The sequence below is a fragment of the Kogia breviceps genome, chromosome 5 (genome assembly GCF_026419965.1).
Source record: "Kogia breviceps isolate mKogBre1 chromosome 5, mKogBre1 haplotype 1, whole genome shotgun sequence".
Lineage (NCBI taxonomy): Eukaryota > Metazoa > Chordata > Mammalia > Artiodactyla > Physeteridae > Kogia > Kogia breviceps.
This window is the reverse complement of record NC_081314.1, coordinates 111514651-111534863: the sequence shown is the minus strand read 5'-3', so window position 1 is coordinate 111534863 and position 20213 is coordinate 111514651. Positions and strand designations below refer to the sequence as shown.

At 31.9% G+C, this 20213-nt stretch overlaps 1 protein-coding gene across 2 annotated transcripts in view; it reads left to right on the top strand.

The window, feature by feature from the left end:
- CADM2 (cell adhesion molecule 2) overlaps nucleotides 1-20213 on the top strand; it is a 1088281-nt gene that overhangs the window by 1023289 nt on the left and 44779 nt on the right. The window contains exon 9 of one of the 2 annotated variants that reach the window (XM_059063961.2): nucleotides 428-547. The exons of the other annotated variant lie outside the window; for it this stretch is intronic. Within the exon in view, the coding sequence (XP_058919944.2) occupies nucleotides 428-547 (120 nt within the window). The remainder of the gene's footprint in view (nucleotides 1-427; nucleotides 548-20213) is intronic. 2 annotated transcript variants of the gene reach the window in all.

Sequence of the window (20213 nt, the reverse complement as noted above, 5' to 3'; positions counted from 1 at the left end):
TCTTATATGGTGGTGTTATTTGTGTTTATTTTCTGTTGTGTTGTTTCTTTGTTTACTTCTTTGACAAAGCATGTCAGTTTCTGTTTTACCTCTCTGTATTTTGCTACTGCATGTCAAACTTTTTAAACGACTCAGCGAACGAATGAATTCTTGTCATTTTAAGTTTTACTCTAAATATTGCAGGCAATCTGCTTATAATCAAACATTGCTCCAGGATTTTGCTTTGTGTAGGAGCATGAAAAATCAATGAAAAAAAAAAAAAATGACAAGAACTGCGTGGTACCACCAGCTTTGTACCTGATAATCTGTTTAAGCCTGTTAAAAGTTAAACCCAAATAAGATATATGTATTTGTAATTTGAATCATTTGTGTTTCTCTTTTGTTTGCATGATATGATTTTGTTTTATATTTTTTTTCCACTCACCAGATGTTCCCAACACTTTGCTTCCCACTACTATCATCCCCTCCCTTACCACTGCAACAGTCACAACCACTGTAGCCATAACAGCCAGCCAAACCACATCTGCAACATCCAGCAACATACGAGGTACAGTATGCTTCTTTGTTATGGCCTGGGAAACACATTAAATAGAGCTTTTAAAGGTTTTTTATAAAGGGTAGAGGAGCAGAGATCCAATTTTACTTACTTCTAAGAAGTAATTAAGTCACCTCAGTTACTATCAATTAGGGTTGTTGGAATAAAATATCAGACAAGATGGTACATTTTAATTTTTCTTAGTGTAAGTTATGACTCTTATGAAAATGTTTCAGAATATAGGTTGAGAATATATGGAGCTCTGCAACATTGAGAGTTTAAAATGTGAACATGGGACACTGTTTTTTTATTTTTTTCCTTACCCTATAAATGCAAAGAAATAAGATGTTCAAAAATGCAGAGGTAGTGTTTGCTTTTTTAAGACCCTAGTTTAATGTTAATGATTTGTTATTCCTCTGCAACTAGATTAAAATGCCTGCAGTGTTGAATTTTTGTAAAATTGGCATAATCCAGGAGTCATTATAAACTATTTGCCACGTAGAACTTTTAGGTAAATATTCAGTATGTCAGCCTGAAGTGATTTGCTGAGTGGAGCTACTTATTCTACTAACAGAATGTTCTGAAAGCAAATGTTCTAGACTTGTCAAGGATGACAGGAATTGATGTTTGGCTCCATGAGTAATTTCTGGCATCAGTTTACTAATAAGTATGTTTGTCTCAAATGGAGCAACCTAAAAGATATTGAAGTAATCCATAAGGGCAAAAATAATTATTATGTCATGGTTCACAAATATAAAAAAGCATTTCTGAGTAGCCTTTAAGTGGTTAGTAGATGATGAAAAAATAAAAAGTTGTTTGAGCACATTAGAGAAATACACATTTTAAACTTTATTTCTGTATAAGCAATGTTCAGAGACAATTTGTCCTATTTAAGTCTGTCATTTACTCTTATACATGTTTTATGTCATGTTGGCTGTCCTAATATGTGTTAAATGTAACAATGTAATTTGAAATCATGAGACCTTTACAATAATATATATCTAAGGTTTTGTCAAGGATAGACTTAACATTATTTTCCTTCACTTGTAAAGACTGTTCAATTAGACTGTTTCTGTTTCTTAGAATTTTTAGTAATTCTCAATATTATATTGAGTTGCTGATAGCTTTTACTTTATAGTTATTATATTACTTTTTATCTTGTTCCAGAAAAATATTTTAGTATCTTATAATTGTTAAGTTTTAATAATTTGGTCAATTCTGTTATACAGTGTACAAGATTGATAGCTAAATCTTGATGATAGTAACAATTAGAATTTCTCAAAATACCTAGTATTACTAAAAAAACTGTATTTAAGCTAAATCTATAAGTGGAAGAGTTTAAAGATCATTCTTATAACAACTTATATAAAAATGAGTAGAAAAATAATAAAAATGAAGAAAAAGTTAAAAAATAATTTATGATGTTAAATGAAATGTAAGCTATCTAAAGTTCTACTTTGCTTTAATTTATTAATTTTCTAAAGATTTTTTTACAAACAGTAATTCAAATGAAATGCAATTTACTGATTACCAACAAAATCTCTATGATATTGTTAAGTTCTGACTGTACAAACAAATCACTTTGTTGGAAAAGGAGAGAGATATATATTGACTTAACTTTTTTTTAAAGACCTAATTATAACAAAAAAAGCCTAGTTCATTTCTTCTTCAATAAATATTTATCAAGTACCTGCTGTTTATATAAATGGCACTATGCCAGGTCCTAAAATTATGGGGATTAAACATATTGTATCTGAAATCACTAGCCATTAAATTGATGCATTTCCCCCAAATAATCAGTGTCTATACTTAATTAATGAAAAGTATTCATATTCTTTGTGAGTATATATATATATATATATATATATATATATATGGCTAAAATAATAGAAAATATTTTATTTCAAAGTGAAGTGTTTAACAAATCTTTTATATTTGTTCACATGCATCTTAAGTGACTCTTACCTGTTCCATTTTAACCAGCCTGCTAAAAAGAAATCAATTTTCTACTTTTTCAAGGAAATTCATTTTTTAAAGGTTTCCTAAGATGTTTTGTGAACTTTACACCATGGAATTCAAAAGTGCTGAAAAAATTTATTTTTCCTTCAAAGGAACACACAAATATATAAACCTCAAAGAAGACACACACACACACACACACATACACACGTACACCCAATTCCCTCTTTTTATACTTAACAGTTGCAAGATATTATTTTTCAAATGGCACCAAGATATGTGAAAAGAAAATGTATTTTATGAGTTAGGCAATTCATAGCATCTGCTTTATACAGAAAGAATAGTAGTACCAACATGAATGTTAGTGTAATGTCTATTTTTCCCTCCTACCTTCAACGAACAACAGGGAATTGAAGAAGGTCAACAAGCTCACCTGCGTGATTAATGTTCTAGTCCATATTTGAGGGCGGTGGGGATTCAGTCAATAAATACATATTTTATGATTTTTGTACTCTATTCCTTTTAATTTATATGACATTCACTTAGCTGTGCATTACCTATTAAATTAGAGGTTTCAGGTGCAATTATATTTTAAGTGGAATTCATTTATTTATAAATTAGTGAATGATGTTTCTAAATTATAGTTTAAAAGATATAATAAGAATATGTTGCCTAAGGAAAGCTAGGAACTAAATATTTTCAGCTTGCCAATGTTTTTTGTTTACTTTCTTCATCCCTTTCTCTCATTCAGTAATCTAAATTACTAAGCTAACTATATTTAATTTTATTAGGTTTAAATGGCATTTCTTCAAATTTCATAAACTGTAACATTTATCTCACTATATACATACTTATTTAATAAATGACCACAAACGAATCACTGTTCATATTTCCATTTACACTCTTTCACCACCCCTGCCATTGCTGAGTTTTCTATCCTAAGATATGATAGACATCCAATTAAAAATAAAGAATCATAGCTGTAGCTATATTAAAAATCAAGATAAAATAGACCAAAAGAAACTACTCAAATTGTTAGTCATAACCTTGAGAATTTGCACATCTCTTCAATTTGTACATGAAATGCATCCCTGTGTGCAGGAAGAGGAGCTTCAACCATATGGAAGAAAAGCGGGCAATTAGCAGTACCTTGTTAAAAAAAGGGTGCTATGACACAGAGAAGGGAGCAAACTTGAACAGTCATGGGAAAGACAGAGAATAAGTGAGCCTGAGAGATATCTTTAGGTGTAAGTTTCAGTTCTTCTGTTTACAAAGTCTTTGGTCTTAGACGATGAACCAAATTTAGCATCAGCATTTTCATCAGAAAAATGAGAAACACTTAATTCTCAGATTGCCTTGAGGATTGGATAACGTCTAGAGTTCTGGCAACATAATCAGCACTCAATGTATGACAATGATTGCTTAGTTCTTTTAAGTAAAACAAATGTGTTCACATGTAGTTGCATCTGAAATGGTATATTTTTCCTATAGTAATTCTAGTTTTAATTCTGGCAAAATTCTTTGGTGTTAGTGCACTGATTACATTTTAATTTCAAACCTATTTTTAATTGATTATGTGAAAAAATTAAATATTAAAATGGCACTAGAGCATATGGAACTTACTTATCTATCCTTGACTATAACAACAATTTATAAATTTTCTATGAATTTTATAGGGTTCTTATTTATTTATCATATACCTAAGACCTGAACATTTTATAAATCTCTTAAATATTTTCATTACAAAGCATCACTGCTACAACACATTTTAATTTTCTGCTTATAGAAATTGCAACTTTTTAAGACTAGTGGCCTGATTAATCCTATCAACTAATTCAAAAGATATATATCTGTATATCTATATCTATGTATCTATATCTATATATACTCTTTTATAAATTTGGGATTTTTTTAGGTCACTGTAATAAATTTTTAATGGGATAAACTTTAATGAGTTAAATATGATAATTTATAAAATGCTTCCAAATGACCTGATGTGATTTCTAGTATTAATATTATTTTTGCATGGTATTGTTAATTTGAAAGCATTTTTAAAAATTTTTTATCATACTGTATAATTTTAATTTTATATAAATGATCTCATAATCTAGGAATCTTTAACAGCAAGCACCCTCATTTACAGATCATGGTATAAAGGTATTGAAAAGTCAAGAAACATATATGAGACACAGTGAGATATATCAGTGATTATGTCTATTTATCATGATTTTTAAAATTAGAATTCACAACTGAATCTTTTGTACTTACCAACACAGAAAAACTCCTAAATGCCTAATTATTATCTGTCTCTGCCTCTGTAAGACTGTAATTGCAGTACAAGTATAGAAATGAAATGACGTATATGGAGAGAAGATGTGAAATATCTGATATACTCCCTGTACTAATATTGAGGGTCTGTTCAAATACTTCATGCATTTCAGTATATCAGATAGGGAAAAATAAATCCTAAAAGTGATGATGAAATTGTTTGTACAATCCGTGTAAAAATCCAAATGAATTATTGATTCAAGTATTGATTTAGTTTTACATCAGACTTTAAAATGGTGAAATAATATTTTGTTAATAAAATCATACCATTTGTCTAGTAATATGAACCAATTTGTTAGCTATAATGAGGTAATTGCAATGGTACCTTATTTCACAATGGCACTGCAAAACAAAAACAAAAGACATATTTTTTAAATTTAAGAAATCAACCATTATCAGATTATCTACAACCAGAATAATAATGACCAATCTCACAAAATTTAGAGATGGGTACTGTTGTGTTGGTCCCAGCCTATTGATAGTGATGCTTTACGCTAGGAATGCTTGAGGCACTTGCCTCAGCTCTTATTGCTTTTAGGAGCTCTCACAGACATTTCCTCCACCAGGGCCAAAGGTTGAGGTTGGACAAGCCCTTGTTCTTAATACGACCGCAGGCTGTACTTCAGCAAGAAACCAGTAGGAAACTTTGAGGAACAAAATTATTACTCAGAGGAGGGCCACATAGTGAGGTCACAGGTAAAAAGAGAAAGAGAGCGCGCAGACCTGGGCTCTGCCTTTATTAGGGTTCAAAGGTGGGGTGTCTAGAGTTTTGTGGGTTCACCATTTATTGGTTAATTTAAAGCATAAGAATGGGAATTAGGGCACAGCAAGGGAGAAACCAGGTTACCCAAGGTGATCAGTTATCTAGGTTACCCAGGGCTTTCTGACAAAAAGAACTTCGTGGGTGGGGCAGCCTAGTTCCCTTCCTGGTCGTTTTGCTACAGCTGACAATATGTTTACTCAAGGTGGATGTCTTTTTGAAATGCATGCTTCTGCAATCAAAAGTTTAATGTCAAGCACAAACTTAACGTCAATTCTTCACAATTAAATTACACATTAATTTAGTTATGTCTAAAAATGTAATAGTAAGTAAAATATTTAAAATTATTCATGTAGAATAGAATGAATTTTAGCATCCATCTACAATGAGTATAGATCCAGTCTAGAATCAAAGGCCCACTGTAATTTTAAATCATGTGAATCATAAAATTTCACTATTTAAATGTATATGAATTTACAAACATGGTTGATCATTAAGTATAATCCCAAAGTATTACTGTTTGAAAGATCTCCCTTTTCTAAAGATTCCTTGAAGCAATCTTAGTGACTTGTAGAAAAAAAATCATATACACAAAGTTAAGCTATATCAAATGAAAATAAATTGCCAAAGTATTTACTTGGTGCCAGTATAGAGAAATTGAGATGAATTGTAACATTCTATTCATATTTAACGTGGGCATTTTTAATGAACTGCAGTTGCCTAGAATGTTGTTTATGAAATAGTATTTTCGTATGCAGATTCCTTTACTTCAGTTGTTGTTTCATTTCTCTGGCTTCAAAATACAATATGCTAACTTAAACACAAAATGCATACATGAGCACATCAAACCACCGTCTGAAACATCTATTTAATTAAATCAGGTTAAAAAGCAATAATGATCTGACCTGTGCTTCTAATCTCTATTTCCTTTATGTCAAAGAAAATCTAGTCTATATTTTATTTTTATTCGGTTTCATTAATGTGTGCCCTCTTCCCCTTTTTGGCACAGATACTTAAAACATAGAATACATAGAGATAAAGAAACGTTTATCAGAATGAAAGAAAACACCAGCACTGAGAAAGAATGAATGGAGTAAAATCATTATAGCTCTGAGTTAGTCATAATAAATGCATTCAAGTAGAGCATTTGCAATGGTAAAATATATCATCTTGACAGAGTTAAATCCCAAAGTGTGCAAATCAAGAAGTTGTTTATGAGCTTGTATTATGAGTGTTTAGCTATTAAAAATGTTTCTGATTTTATTGGTGGTAATAAAACACAATTTGCATGGTGCTGTGAGCTCTTAAAAATTAAGTGTCAATATGTTGGGCTTTTTTTCACTTGACAAAAATTAATATTTCAGTCTCCAGATGATCCACATAGAGGGACCTGCTTATCTGCAAAAAGATAGGTTTCTACATTTAGGCTGTGAGTATAGCTAAATTTCCACTAGTCTTCTTAAAAACCATAATTACTATATAAAGTTGACTCTGTTTCAAAATTTAATACATGAAACATAGTTCATAATGGAAGCAGGATATTAAAAATGCTTCTCACTTGGAAAGAATAAGCATGATATATGCTCCCTCTCAACCTTGCTAAAAGTACCATATTATTAATGCTGAAGGGAGTGGCTATAGGCCAGACATGGGTGGGAGTACAGACTGGGGGTCCTGGTCTCTTACTCAGCTATAGACCCACACATTGGAATAATGGCAATGTTTCAGATTAGGTTGTTCCAAGATAGCATAGGGTGCTAAAGTTCTTCTTTCTATTCTAGTAGATCTTATTTGGAATAGGAATCACTTGTTATGTATAACCATTTCTGAAACCAAGTGGAGCATTTGCCTCTGACTTGCATGAAGGTGAATTCTGGCAAAGTTTGAAAATCTTTAAATATTTACTTATTTCTTTATGGCATTTAGGAAATATTTGAAGAAAACCAGTATTCATATTTTCTTTCCCATACCACCTATTAAGGGAAGTAGAACACTTATGCTCTATTCTATTTTCTAAGCGCATTCTTGTGGCTTGTGCAATTTAAAACATCAAACATTTTTAAGAGTTTCATTTTAAGCTTATTTATTTCTTTGGCTTAGATAAATTTAAACAGAAATCTTATTCCATTAGTTTATATTTCTTTTAAGTAAACAGTTCTACTAATATTGTTTCTACTTGTATAAATGTATCTTAATTGATTTTATGACAATAATTCTAGATTTAATATAATCTAATAATATATACATTTCCTGCAAAACAACCTCTAAGAAAGAAAAGAAAATGTTCCCTAGTAGACTATGTGCCATTTTCTTGAATTCATTTTCATATAATATACATACACATATAAATATTAATTTTAACATTTCTGTAATTATTATATTCCAGAAAGCACATCGCTTATAAAATATTAAGAATAAATGAGTTACTTATTACTAGGAGGATAATCTTTTATATTTTAAAACCTTGGCCTACATATATGAATAAATGTATTTCTAGAACATCTCTGAAATTATTTTAAAAATCATTAATAAACTGGTTGTATCTTTCTTACTAACCAATGAATTAAATTTATGAGCTGTGCCTTTGAAGCTGAAAAGATTGCCAGCACTGCCCTTGCTTCTTTGACACTCCACATGAAACACAGTTAATAACCTCCTGTGTAAGCTTGTCGAAACACTGAATTGATACTAATTATACCAACTTTGGGATAGAAGGTGACCTTGACTTCAACCGGAACTTTCTGCCAGGACAGTAAATAAGAGCAAGTGCCACAAAGCGTGACTTCTGAGAAGGGTCTAATACAATCTATTAAATATAAGTTCGTGGAATTGCACTAAGTACTGGGATAATTTTTATATTTTAAAACATCTCTTGCTTCAATAATACAGTAGTTTATTTCTCTAGATTTCAAATAATCTCCCATTAGTTTTCTGTACTCATTTAGATTAAGTTGTGGCCAGAAAATTAAAAGCTACTTGATGCAAAGTGTCTGTAAGGTGATTGCAGGGCAAGGAGACAGATTTTTCCAAATGGCTTCTCAGATTCATACATAATATTTATAGAATTTTGTATTAGCATTGCTTATGCTGAAGCTGTGATAACACTGACTCTTAATTAAAGAAATGTCTTTATAAAATTATTAAGAAAAATGACTAAGAAAAAGCAATTGTCCCAGTAGGTGCACAGGTTTAAACTATTGCCAGAAAACCTGTCAAGACCAATGATATGTAGCAGTTTCACAGATAAAGATCTGCCTACATAGTGTTAAAAAAGAGTCAATAAAATAGAGTCAATAAAGTTACTATAAATTCTATAAAATAGAATCAATAAAGTTACTATAAATTCTAACAGGTGAGTAAGAATAGAAATTAAACTTTCTTCGCCAGTATTGTTTAAAGAATTACATTAGTGTAAAGGGAATACTGTTCAAAGTGTTCACTATAATAAATGGGAATACCTAATTTAAGACCAGTTATTTTTCACTTTAGAAAAAAAGAGATGAACTCAAACATTCCCAGGGGCCTTTTATGTAACCCATTAGTAAGCAAAGAATGCTGATCAGTGAAAGTTTAAGTAGGAAAGGAGGAAGCAACTTTGAACTAACATGAAGAATTGCATTAGATTCACTGAGAAACATATTTTTTTTCAAAAGCATTTGAACCATTTTTGATGTCTAAAACCCAAGTTTCATAATAAAGAAGCATAGTGCTCTTCTAGGGTAGTCTGTGTTAAACTGAGTAAATTATGATGGTCTTAATGCATTTTTTTTCTTTTTCCTTGCAGTCATGTTTCCTAAATATTGATTATAAGATTATTATTTTTTACTCATTTAGATAGTGTGTGACTCAGGATATCAGTAGGAACTGATTGCAGTCTCGAAAGGGTGTAGCTAAAGAGTTTCTAATGAGGACACTTTCACAGAAATATAGGCAGAGTTTGGAGAACTAATAAGGGAGAAGCACAGTTGAACTCGTAATAGCAAGATGCTGTTCCCTGCACCGGGCCTGAAAGGCCAAATGCAGTAAATAGGGTTATCCTAGTCAGAAGAACTGGAGCCAGAAAAGGGGCAGTTCGCAAAGAGTGGTACTTTAATATGTAATTTTCCTTCCATGCTAAACTTAGAAAGAGACGCACTCTAGACAATAGAGGGCCGATGATGAAGCTTGATAGGCCTGGCTTTGTTATTAGATACAGAGAAATATATATATATATATATATATATATATATATATATATGTGTGTGTGTGTGTGTGTGTGTGTGTGTATCATTTAAATAACCTACTTCACAAGAGAAAATAATTTAGAATCTTGGTGTGAAGAATACCCATCTAATTCATTGAGTAGTGAGAGATTCCTCATTTGAAATATTTTCAAATCTACTTGTATGGATACAATCTATTTCTTTTATTTGAATTAAGTGCCTTGAAAATGTTAGTTGCAGGGGGAAAAAGCTCTAAAAATGAGCTAGCCATGCATTAATAATATACTGATACAGATATGTCTTATTAACTTTCTTTTTAAGGTATTTTAGTGTCACATAGACAAATAATTTTCAGTCCTGAGATAATAGATTTTCAGAATAGAAAATCATTTTCTTGAGAGAAGATTTTAGAAAGAACAATCACAGTCCTTAATACATTATATTATATATCTGCCTTTGATGTCTTTAAAGTATGTGTACATTATTAACTGAGTTAAGTTGGTAGAGTGGAAACATGTAAAATAAATACAATTCAGCTTGTTTTCACTCTGAACTATACTTGTTTGCCTATGCTACAGCTTGTGTTCCTTGGCGTTTTACCACCAACAGTCCAGAAAGTTTTGTTCAGAGTGGGATATAGAATAGTTTTTTAAAAGGACTAAGAATGACAGTCTAATTTTTCTGGTATTTCTAGATATCCTATACCCTAGTTCTGAGAGTTAGCTGGAAATTGAGCACTGTATCTCAAAATGCTGCTTTAGGGAACCACAAACAAATCTTCATATACTTTTCTCTTAGTCCTACAGGTTAAATCCAGATATATTCCATCTTAATTCCAAGTTGAAAGAAAAGAATATGCAAATGAGAAGGAAGTTCTAAGGTTTCATTTTACTACTTCATATTCGTACTTCTAATTTCTCTATTCAATTTGGTAATATATCAATGTAGGATTTTTCCTTGATAATCCATCAATGTGGGATTTTTAAAGTAACTTTAAAATGAAATGGTTCTTTACCAAAAGCTAAAAATAGTACACAACACAATTTAAATGTATATTATTGCTTCACTAGGTTAACAAAATATGTCAAATCTGGACTCAGCATGAGATAGTGAAAGTAATTGCTGGGGGCAGGATATTTTTCTGTCCTCCTGATTTAGCCTCTGGACCTGTTACCTCAGGCAAATAAATTCATTTCTTTTTACCCCAGTGGGCTATGTGAATTCCAAGGTGTTTCTCAATTTTGGGTCCTCTACCAGAATTTCAGGAAGGAGTATAGTTTCTGGTAGTTTTTAATCAGAAACTTGTAGACAAAAATCCTTTTGCCATTTGAAATAGTGTCAGCAATTTCCTTAACATAATTCTACACTTCCAACTCATATATGTTTGAATGTTCTGAAAAGCTAAAAGATCAAAAATGAACTGTCACACTCTGATCTTGATGTTTGGCCTTTTGGTCACTGTTTCCCAGCTACATGCCAATCTCTTCTCCCATCGCTTCCATTTGCACACTCATTTCCCTCCAGTATTTTCTCTCACAAAGTTTTACATACCTGAACATTATCCTGCTTGTAAAATTTCCAACCTCACCTTATGGTGGTAAAATAAATATTGAGTTCCATCTGTGATATCCATAAAACTAATGTATATGGTCCTTTTTCACCGTTCTTCAAATGAGTCCAGGTCTGTCCTGATCACCCACTTTGTAGCCAAAATCCATAGCTTAAACAAACTTTCTGATACTGTTTTCTGTTGGGTTTTGACATCCATTTTGATTCAATTAAAATGATTATAGAAAAATAGAGAAGATCATGGCTTCTGGACTCATATTATCTGGGCTCTTTTATCCATCTTTCCGTGCATTAGCTTTGTGACCTTCCTTAAACTCCCTGTGCCTCCGTTTCCTGATCTAAAAAGTGCAAAAATAATAATATCAACTTTATAATGTAGTTTTAAAATTAAATGTATTTATAACTTAATTTTCTTTTAAAAATGTCTTGCTCATAGCAAATAGTGTTAGTTTTTATAATATTTATTAACAATTTTCTTAAAATTAACCAACTAAATATAGGATAAAAATGACTGCACGTTTGTGAATAACAGTGAGATTAACTGGCAATTGCTAGGTGAAGGCTACAATGTATGGTAAATAGACCATCCTTTAAATCATGTAAGTCCTCTTCGAAATCTAAAACTTAAGGATTTCTGTCATGTGATTTAAAGTGAATAAGATAAAACAGAGTCCCACTGCAGTTCCTTATTATTCAGTTCAACCATGTCAATTGTCAAATAAATCAGAAACATTTTAAAAATATAACATTTTTTAAACAAAAGTAAGTTATTTTCTAATCAATTTTCCAACCAAGCATTAACAGGCATTTAAATGTTCTTCAGTAGCAGAAATATCTAGTTTGGATCCCAGGTCCATGGTATACAAGTTATACCTTAAGCTCCAATTTCTTCATCTCTAAAATGATTATATTAATTTACTTACAGGGTTATTTTAAGCATCAAAACAAGTATTGATTTTCTGTCATTGTTACAATATGGATGATTTGCTAAATATGGGGGATGTATTATTATAATATATATTGAAGTTATATACTACTGACCACTTTTAAAATTTGGGCTTGTTTGTTACAAATGATACCATTTTCATGTTAAAATATTTTATTATCATTAATTAGTGCAACTTAATATTCATCTTTGATATATCAACCTAATGAAGCCACTTAACTTAAAACAACCCATTAATAAATTTAGTTAATTCAAATATATTTAACCTCCTCCAGTAAATTAAAGAACTGTATAAAATGTTTGGGAAATTACCTAAACACATTCAAGATTTAACACACTTCTCATTGATTAGTTAAATTTCAATTTATTTTTCCCTCCTAGTAATTTTAAAACATTGTTCTATATTTATCATTTTAAACAAGTTTATCACAGATAAATTAGTTGAAAAAAATGTTAAGCAAAATTAAGGAAAAGATTGTTCTTTATCCCATACTCTTGAGGTAAACTGTTACATTTTGGGAATATTATCCTAGAAATTTAAAAAAATATATGTATGTATAGTATTTATACAAAAAATTATTGATGTGAAATACTATTTTGCATTTTCTTCATCATTTTACTATCATGATTATCTTACTGTGTAAATGATTATTATTCCACACCTCTTTTGATTCTTTTTCTTGAATTTAAATGACCTTATTCAAATAAAAGGACAAATATAAAGGAGCCACTTTATTTCTCCAAATTTATGAGAATTATAATTTTCACAATAATTTTTTGCATTTATTCAGCATCAGTTTGATTACAGTGAAATGTTAAAATACAGATAAGTTTATGGCTATATATTGAAATATAGGTAGAAAACAACTCTTGTAATCTTTTAAAATCCAAGACAATTTAAGAGATCCAATCGACATTGTAGTAAAATAGTGTTTTATCTCTTTACTCATTGGAGTAATTTAATTAAAACTCCATGTTTTTATAATCTCTAAATATCTCAATAATTTACTATTTAATATGTGACAAAACAGACCTATTTTGAAAAAGGTATTTTTTTAAAGTCACACTGATATTGATTTAAAAGTAAGATGAGAGGTCTGTATTATTATTATCATGCCAAGCAAGCAGTATATAAATGATCTTCTACCTAATATTAAATTATTCAACTTAAAACTTTATTCTTGCTTAAGTGACACTCAAGGTAACATAATGATATATTTATTTCACACTAAGTTCATCAGTCACAATATCCCTGAATAATTCTTACATTTATTTGGAAATTTAAAAATCATAGCAGAATTATAGAATGATAGAAACAACATTCAGAGCCATACAGCCTGCCTTCTCCCTCATTTTCTAGGTGAGGGAATTGAATCCCAAAAAGATTTATTTATGACCATAAACCATCCGATGCTCTTATCAGGCCTAAAACCATATTCTTTTGAATCATTTTTTTCTTCACAATAACCCATGATAGGTATTATTTTCCTATAAACAAGTAAGACACTGATTGACGGTTTCTAATTTTATATGTAGTCCAAATTACATGATTTAGGAAGACGAAGTGGAGGAAAGAGATTTTAAAATATTAAAATATTATAAGACCTTATTCATCTGAAAAATCTTAATACTGTAAAACAGAATTAAGGGGAATCAAAATTTGAGAATTCATATTCTTTCAAACAACGCCACTGAGAATCATTAACTATTCAACCTGGAAGGGTCTTTTAAGGTTAAAAGTTTCCACTTTTTCATTTTACTGATGATCACATAGCTAGTTTCCAAATTAGTACTAAAATTTACAAACATGTAATTCTATTCACTACATTGTACTTCCTTCCAAATAGTATAACAGTTAATTTAGAAAATCAATTCAAGAAAAACAACATGTAAACTCTGAATATTTTTGTTGAAGCACCTATACATGTGCAGGGGTCTTGTTAATATTCTTTTAGGAAGACACAGATAACAGACTAGATCTGGTTAAAACCTTATTGTTCTGAAATATTCTGAGATAAAATTCTTCATAAAATTTAGCAGATACATTTTGTATGTTATTTTCTATACATCCCTACCTCAACCTGATGGGGATATCATTTTTAAATCTGAAAAACCATTATTGGGATTAGTTATTTCACTGGCTTTTTCTAAACATCTAGTGTTAGCAATTTATTAACTAAATATTAAAACAAGATAAAGGATTTCCACTGAAAATCCTGTCCTTACACTTGTTGATCATTCCTACTATTTTTTTTTCTTTTTTTCTTTTTTTTTTTTTGTTACGCAGACCTGTCACTGTTGTGGCCTCTCCCGTTGTGGAGCACAGGCTCCAGACGTGCAGGCTCAGCGGCCATGGCTCACGGGCCCAGCCGCTCCGCAGCACGTGGGATCTTCCCGGACCGAGGCACGAACCCGTGTCCCCTGCATGGGCAGGCGGTCTCTCAACCACTGCGCCTCCAGGGAAGCCCCTATTCCTACTATTTTTAATAACTTTCTCCCTTACCCCATTCTCCTGGAACCCTCATCTTATTTTCAGCATGGAGCTATAATTTTTTTTATCTTCCTTCCATAAAAGACCTCTCTGGAGTCTATCCAAGCAAGGTCAAGGCTGTCACTTTCTTCTCTCAGCGTAGTTTGGCTTTAAAATGAAAGTGTTCTGTTTAAATTTCACTTGAAGGTTTAGCTGTTCAATAGAGTGAATCACTTCCTATGTTTGATCAATGAGACACAAAGAAGATAATACAACATAAACATAATTACCTGAGTAAAGAATTAATTTAAGCCTTTAGAATGAACCCCCAATGAAAGCTCATTGTATTATTTGCATAACTACAGCTTAATTTTGTTATTAGAATCATTAACTTTAACATCTTCTTGACTATATATCCATAATCTATAAACTGGGGGTCATAATTATAAATGTGGGAACTGTTTAGGTATTGTAAAATACTGCAAGTATATGTTTCTCATCACTGTTCTATTTTTTTTAAACCTTTTCTCAAACTACCACTGGCCAGGAATCAATTATTATTTTTTTAATTGGGAAAAGAAAAACATTAATATTCTAAGAGAATTCCATATAAAATATATTCATTTCGTTTTTAAACAAATGGGATTTTTTTAAAATTTAGTCAATTGAACTTTTACCTCCATAGTATTTTGTTAATATATGTCATTTATGTAATATTCCAGTTGTGATATAATAATGTAAAATGGAGTGAAGGTGATGTTTTCACATTCCTCAAGCAATTCATCATTAGTTTTTTTTTTGCTTTTCATGTACTTTTAAAAATAGTAATCAAAATCCATGGTCTGGTCTTTATTTTGATCAGTAGGAAAACTTGTATATCAGTGAATCCAGTGATATCAGACTCTTAAAAGAAACAAATATATCATTTATCATCAATTCATTCTTTAAATATTTGTTTTATTTAAATATTTGTAAACCTTTATTTTACAATAAGCATTCGGTAATGATAAGTAGCATACAGTCTACTTTTCACTGAGAAAGACGACCTAACCTAAAAGGAGAGAAGGGTGAAGTGAATATTAAGAGGAGGCTTCTTAACAGAGTGATCCCACCAGATATAGACAGGGTTAGCATAATTAAAATACTTATGAAGTGGTGGTGAAGTATACGTGCATAGTTCTTGCATGTGGCATGTACATTTTTCATTTCTGTTTTAAAATACTCCTGTTTTCATACTGTGATAAAATAAATATGATGACAACTTAGGTTTTGTTATTTCTGCAGCTAATTTTCTAATTTTATTTATTTATTTATTTATTTATTTTTTGCGGTATGCGGGCCTCACTGTTGTGGCCTCTCCGTTGCGGAGCGAAGGCTCCGGACGCGCAGGCTCAGCGGCCATGGCTCACGGGCCCAGCCGCTCCGCGGCATGTGGGATCTTCCCGGACCGGGGCACGAACCCGTGTCCCCTGCATCGGCAGGCAGATTCTCAACCACTGCGCCACCAGGGAAGCCCTAATTTTCTAATTTTGACACTTTTATGACATTTCTGGCAAGTGCAATTTTACCCTCTCTGGGAACCTGGGGAGTAAGACTTCCCCAGTTCCTTCAACAATGTTTTTATCTGCAAGATACGTGTCTTCAAACACAACTAGGATTTGGATATGTAAAGATGAAAGGAAGAGTAGCAAAGCAACAGTGTATAAAGAGAGCATTACAGATTCAGTTTGGCTAGAATTAAACATAAAAAAGAAGCAGTGGTGAAAGATAAATCTTCAAATACTCATCCATGCATTTACCGATTCAATAAGTACTTATTCTATGTATAGGAAGGGTCAAATTATAAGAAATTTGGTAGGTCACACTTAAAACTTTAGAGCTTATTCAGGAGGTGATGAGAAATAATTAAAGTAAAATGAAAAAAGTTTAAATTAGGCTTTTGAAAGCCTCTGATGGGTGTGATAGATAGGAGATTGAGGAAAACAGAAAAGGCAGGAAACCACTCAAGAAATCCAGGTAATTAAAGATGAGGACTTGGAGAAGAGCAAGAGCCAAAGGCATGGAGAGGAGGGAAAGGTCAAGAGATTTGGGACAGTTAAATTGATAGATTTTGTAAGTGATTAGGTAAAAGATTTTACTTTAAAGGGTAGGAAATACCAAAATGGCTCCCAGGATTTTAGCTTGGATTCCAGAATATTTGGTGCACTTTATCAGAGTAAAGAATGTTAGAGGTAGGTATTTTAGGGGGAAATGTGATATGTTACATTTTAAGCATGCAATGTTTGAAATACCTTTGCAAGAGCTAAGTGAAGAAGTTTAATTAATAACTAGGACATAGGATAAATCATCTGGGATAGAAGTACAGATTTTTGAATGACTTTTCTATAGATGAAGGCTTTGATTAAATATAACTTTTATTAAAGTTATATTCTATTAAATGTGTAAATTTAAAAGAGAAGAATGCTGTTTATACTCTGAAATTTAAAAAGCAAAACAGAATAAAAGGATCTAAGGGTTATGTTGAGGAATGCAAAGAGGCAAAGTTGTGGCCAGAGTGGTGAGATGATGTCTCGTGAGTCCAGGGTGGGAAATTCTTAGGAATTACAAAGAGGTCCATATTGCCAAATGGCTCAGAGAGGCCAAGTGTGATAGCCTGTGAAAAGTATTTTGTTTTATTTGATTTACACTGGGAGTGTTTGATGAATTTAGAAAAAGCAGTTTCAATAAAATGATTGCATAAAAGTCAGATTATAGAACTTGAGAAGTAAATGAGAGGTAAAAGGTAGAGAAAGTCAGTGCAATCTATTATTTCAAGAGTGTTGTCTGAGAAGAAGAGGAGCGATACAAAGCAGATAGAAGGCAACATAAAGTCAATTAACATTTTTGAAGGATAATATAAACTTAACACTTCTTTTTAATGGTGTGAGAAGAGAGCTAGGAAAAAAAGAAAGGTTGAAAATAGGGTTAAAAAAGATAAGCTGATAGAATAAAGCCCTAAATATTCAAAATGACATGATTTTATATATATATGTATATAATCTAACATTATTTTATAATATAATATATATTATATTTTACTGTAAGCATTAGCCTTGATCACATGGAGACACTCTGTACAATGAGACTGAGGAGAGAAGATGATAGTAGTAATGGGCAGAGACCAGTTTGCCAGCAATGGGAAGTGTGTTCAGGGAAAGTGGAAAATTAAGAGAGATCTTACCTGATGGACTGTGTTTTGTCTATAAAGCAGGAGAGACAATTTTCCAAGACAGAATAAAAATTCTCACAGAAGGGATCTTTAAGAGTAGTGAAGTTTTGAAATGGTTGCTATACAAATGAAAAAGGAGGTTGGGTAGGAACACATTGTAATTCCTGGGAAAGATGTCTTAATTCCTTCCAGGAATAATTATCATCTACTTCTATCAGGCACTATGGTAAACTTTGGAGACAGAATAAAAAGCAAGGTAGATAGTCAATGTCTTTTTTTTTCTTTTGACCGTGCTACACAGCTTGTGGGATCTCAGTTCCCCAACCAGGGATTGCACACAGGCCAAGGCAGTGAAAGCCCAGAATCCTAACCATTAGGCCACCAGGGAACTCCCTGTTAATGTCTTCATAAATACTATTTAAAAGATGTACAGCATTCTCTTGTTTGCTCCAAGAGGTCATCGTAGGGGATCTTCTTCAGGAAGTGATATTTGCTAGATATGAAGGATTTGTGCAAAATGTGAAGTTGGAGAATAAAGAGCTAAGGAGAAGGAAGAGCATTTCAGGAACAGGAAATAGCAAATATGCAAGTCCTGAAGTGAAAAGGAAGGTGGCCATTCAAAAATCCAGAGAGGGCACCACTGAGACTGGAATGCAGCAGACTGTCCAAAGAATGGTATGAAAGTATGTGGTAGTTAGTTGGGTTAGATCCTGCAGAACCCTAAACTTATTTTTATGATTTGAGCTAGTATCCTAAGAGTAACTGAAGAAGAAAGAAATAGAGAAGGAAGGGAGGGAGGGAGAGAGGGAAAGAGGGAGGGAAAAGGAAACCCTAACTAGTTTTAAGCAAAATAATACTATAATCAGATTTGCACTTAACGTATATTTCTGGCTGTAGGGGAACAAATGTATAAGAGACAGGCAAGAGAGGATGGTGGGAGAAAGGTTAAGGAGCTATTGAAACAATTCTTGTGAGAGATGATAATGGTTTAGACTAGGGTGTTAGAACTACTTACAGAAAAGTGGAATAATTTAACACGTAAATCTAGTTTTTCTAATTCTTTGGTTCTATGGACTAAAGAACAGGATGTCACAAGCTAGCTTACCAAACTTATACAAATTTCTAGCTTAACAAAATTAATAGATGGTGGTGCTATTCACTGAGATAAGAAACATTGGTGGTAGAAGTAGAATTATGAACTTTTTTTGAACATATTGAGCTTGTGTATTTGATATATCCAGGTAGAGACATAATATTGAATAGACGATTGACTATACAGATTTGGAGCTCAGAATAATTATTGGGAATATAGAATTGATTAAAGCCAAGCTTGGGATCATGTAGAAAGTATATAATGAACAGAAAATTCAGTCTTCAACTGAGATTGGATTCCATGAACTTATATTAGTTCAGAATTACAATGTTTTCTCATTATTTTCAGGTTTCTGAATAGGCCATGTTTTAAATGCATGTATAGCTGCTTTGCTTGAAGAAGAAAAGGCATTGAGATTAGACAAGTATAGTGAAAGGAAGAGATCAAGGATTCTAAGGAGTGATGGTTCTTAATAAAAAGAATAATGGACTGGACAAACAGATGAATTTAATAAGAGAAGTAGAGAGAGAGAAGTAAAGAGTATAATAAATATCTCAAAAGTTAAGAATTTGTTGGCAAATAAAGAATATTAGAGTTTAAAATTCTGAGGTGGAAAACATCTAGGTGATCCAGAGGGTGGCCATATGAATGGTTTGCCCAGCTGCTATGAGGTGAGGATGAGAAAGATTTTAAAGCAATGAAATAACGGTTAGACTAGAATTTAATATTTAATACTAGGATATACAAGTCTGGAGCTATGAGTTTGCAAGCCATTGGTGTATGGTTGTAGATGTACGAATGTCTCTTTCAATTGGATATTGGAATTTCCAAGGGTCATTATAGGATTTAGGTTGGAAAAGTAAATTGTGAACTTGATAGAAAAATTGTTCAAGAAAATTGGAAGATTTATCAGTGTGTTAGGAACAGATGTGAGTGGATGGCAGCATGAGCCAAGAAGGAAAGAAAGAATCTAAAATATTGATGGACCTTGGATTACTATTCAATCCAGGACACTTTCTTATTAATGGCAAAGTACCTGGGATAATTAGTTATTAATCACATGAGCATGGGTACAAAGTAAGGAGATATATAAACATAAGGAGTAAATTTAATCAGCCTGTATTTGCCTGGTGAGCTGCTTCC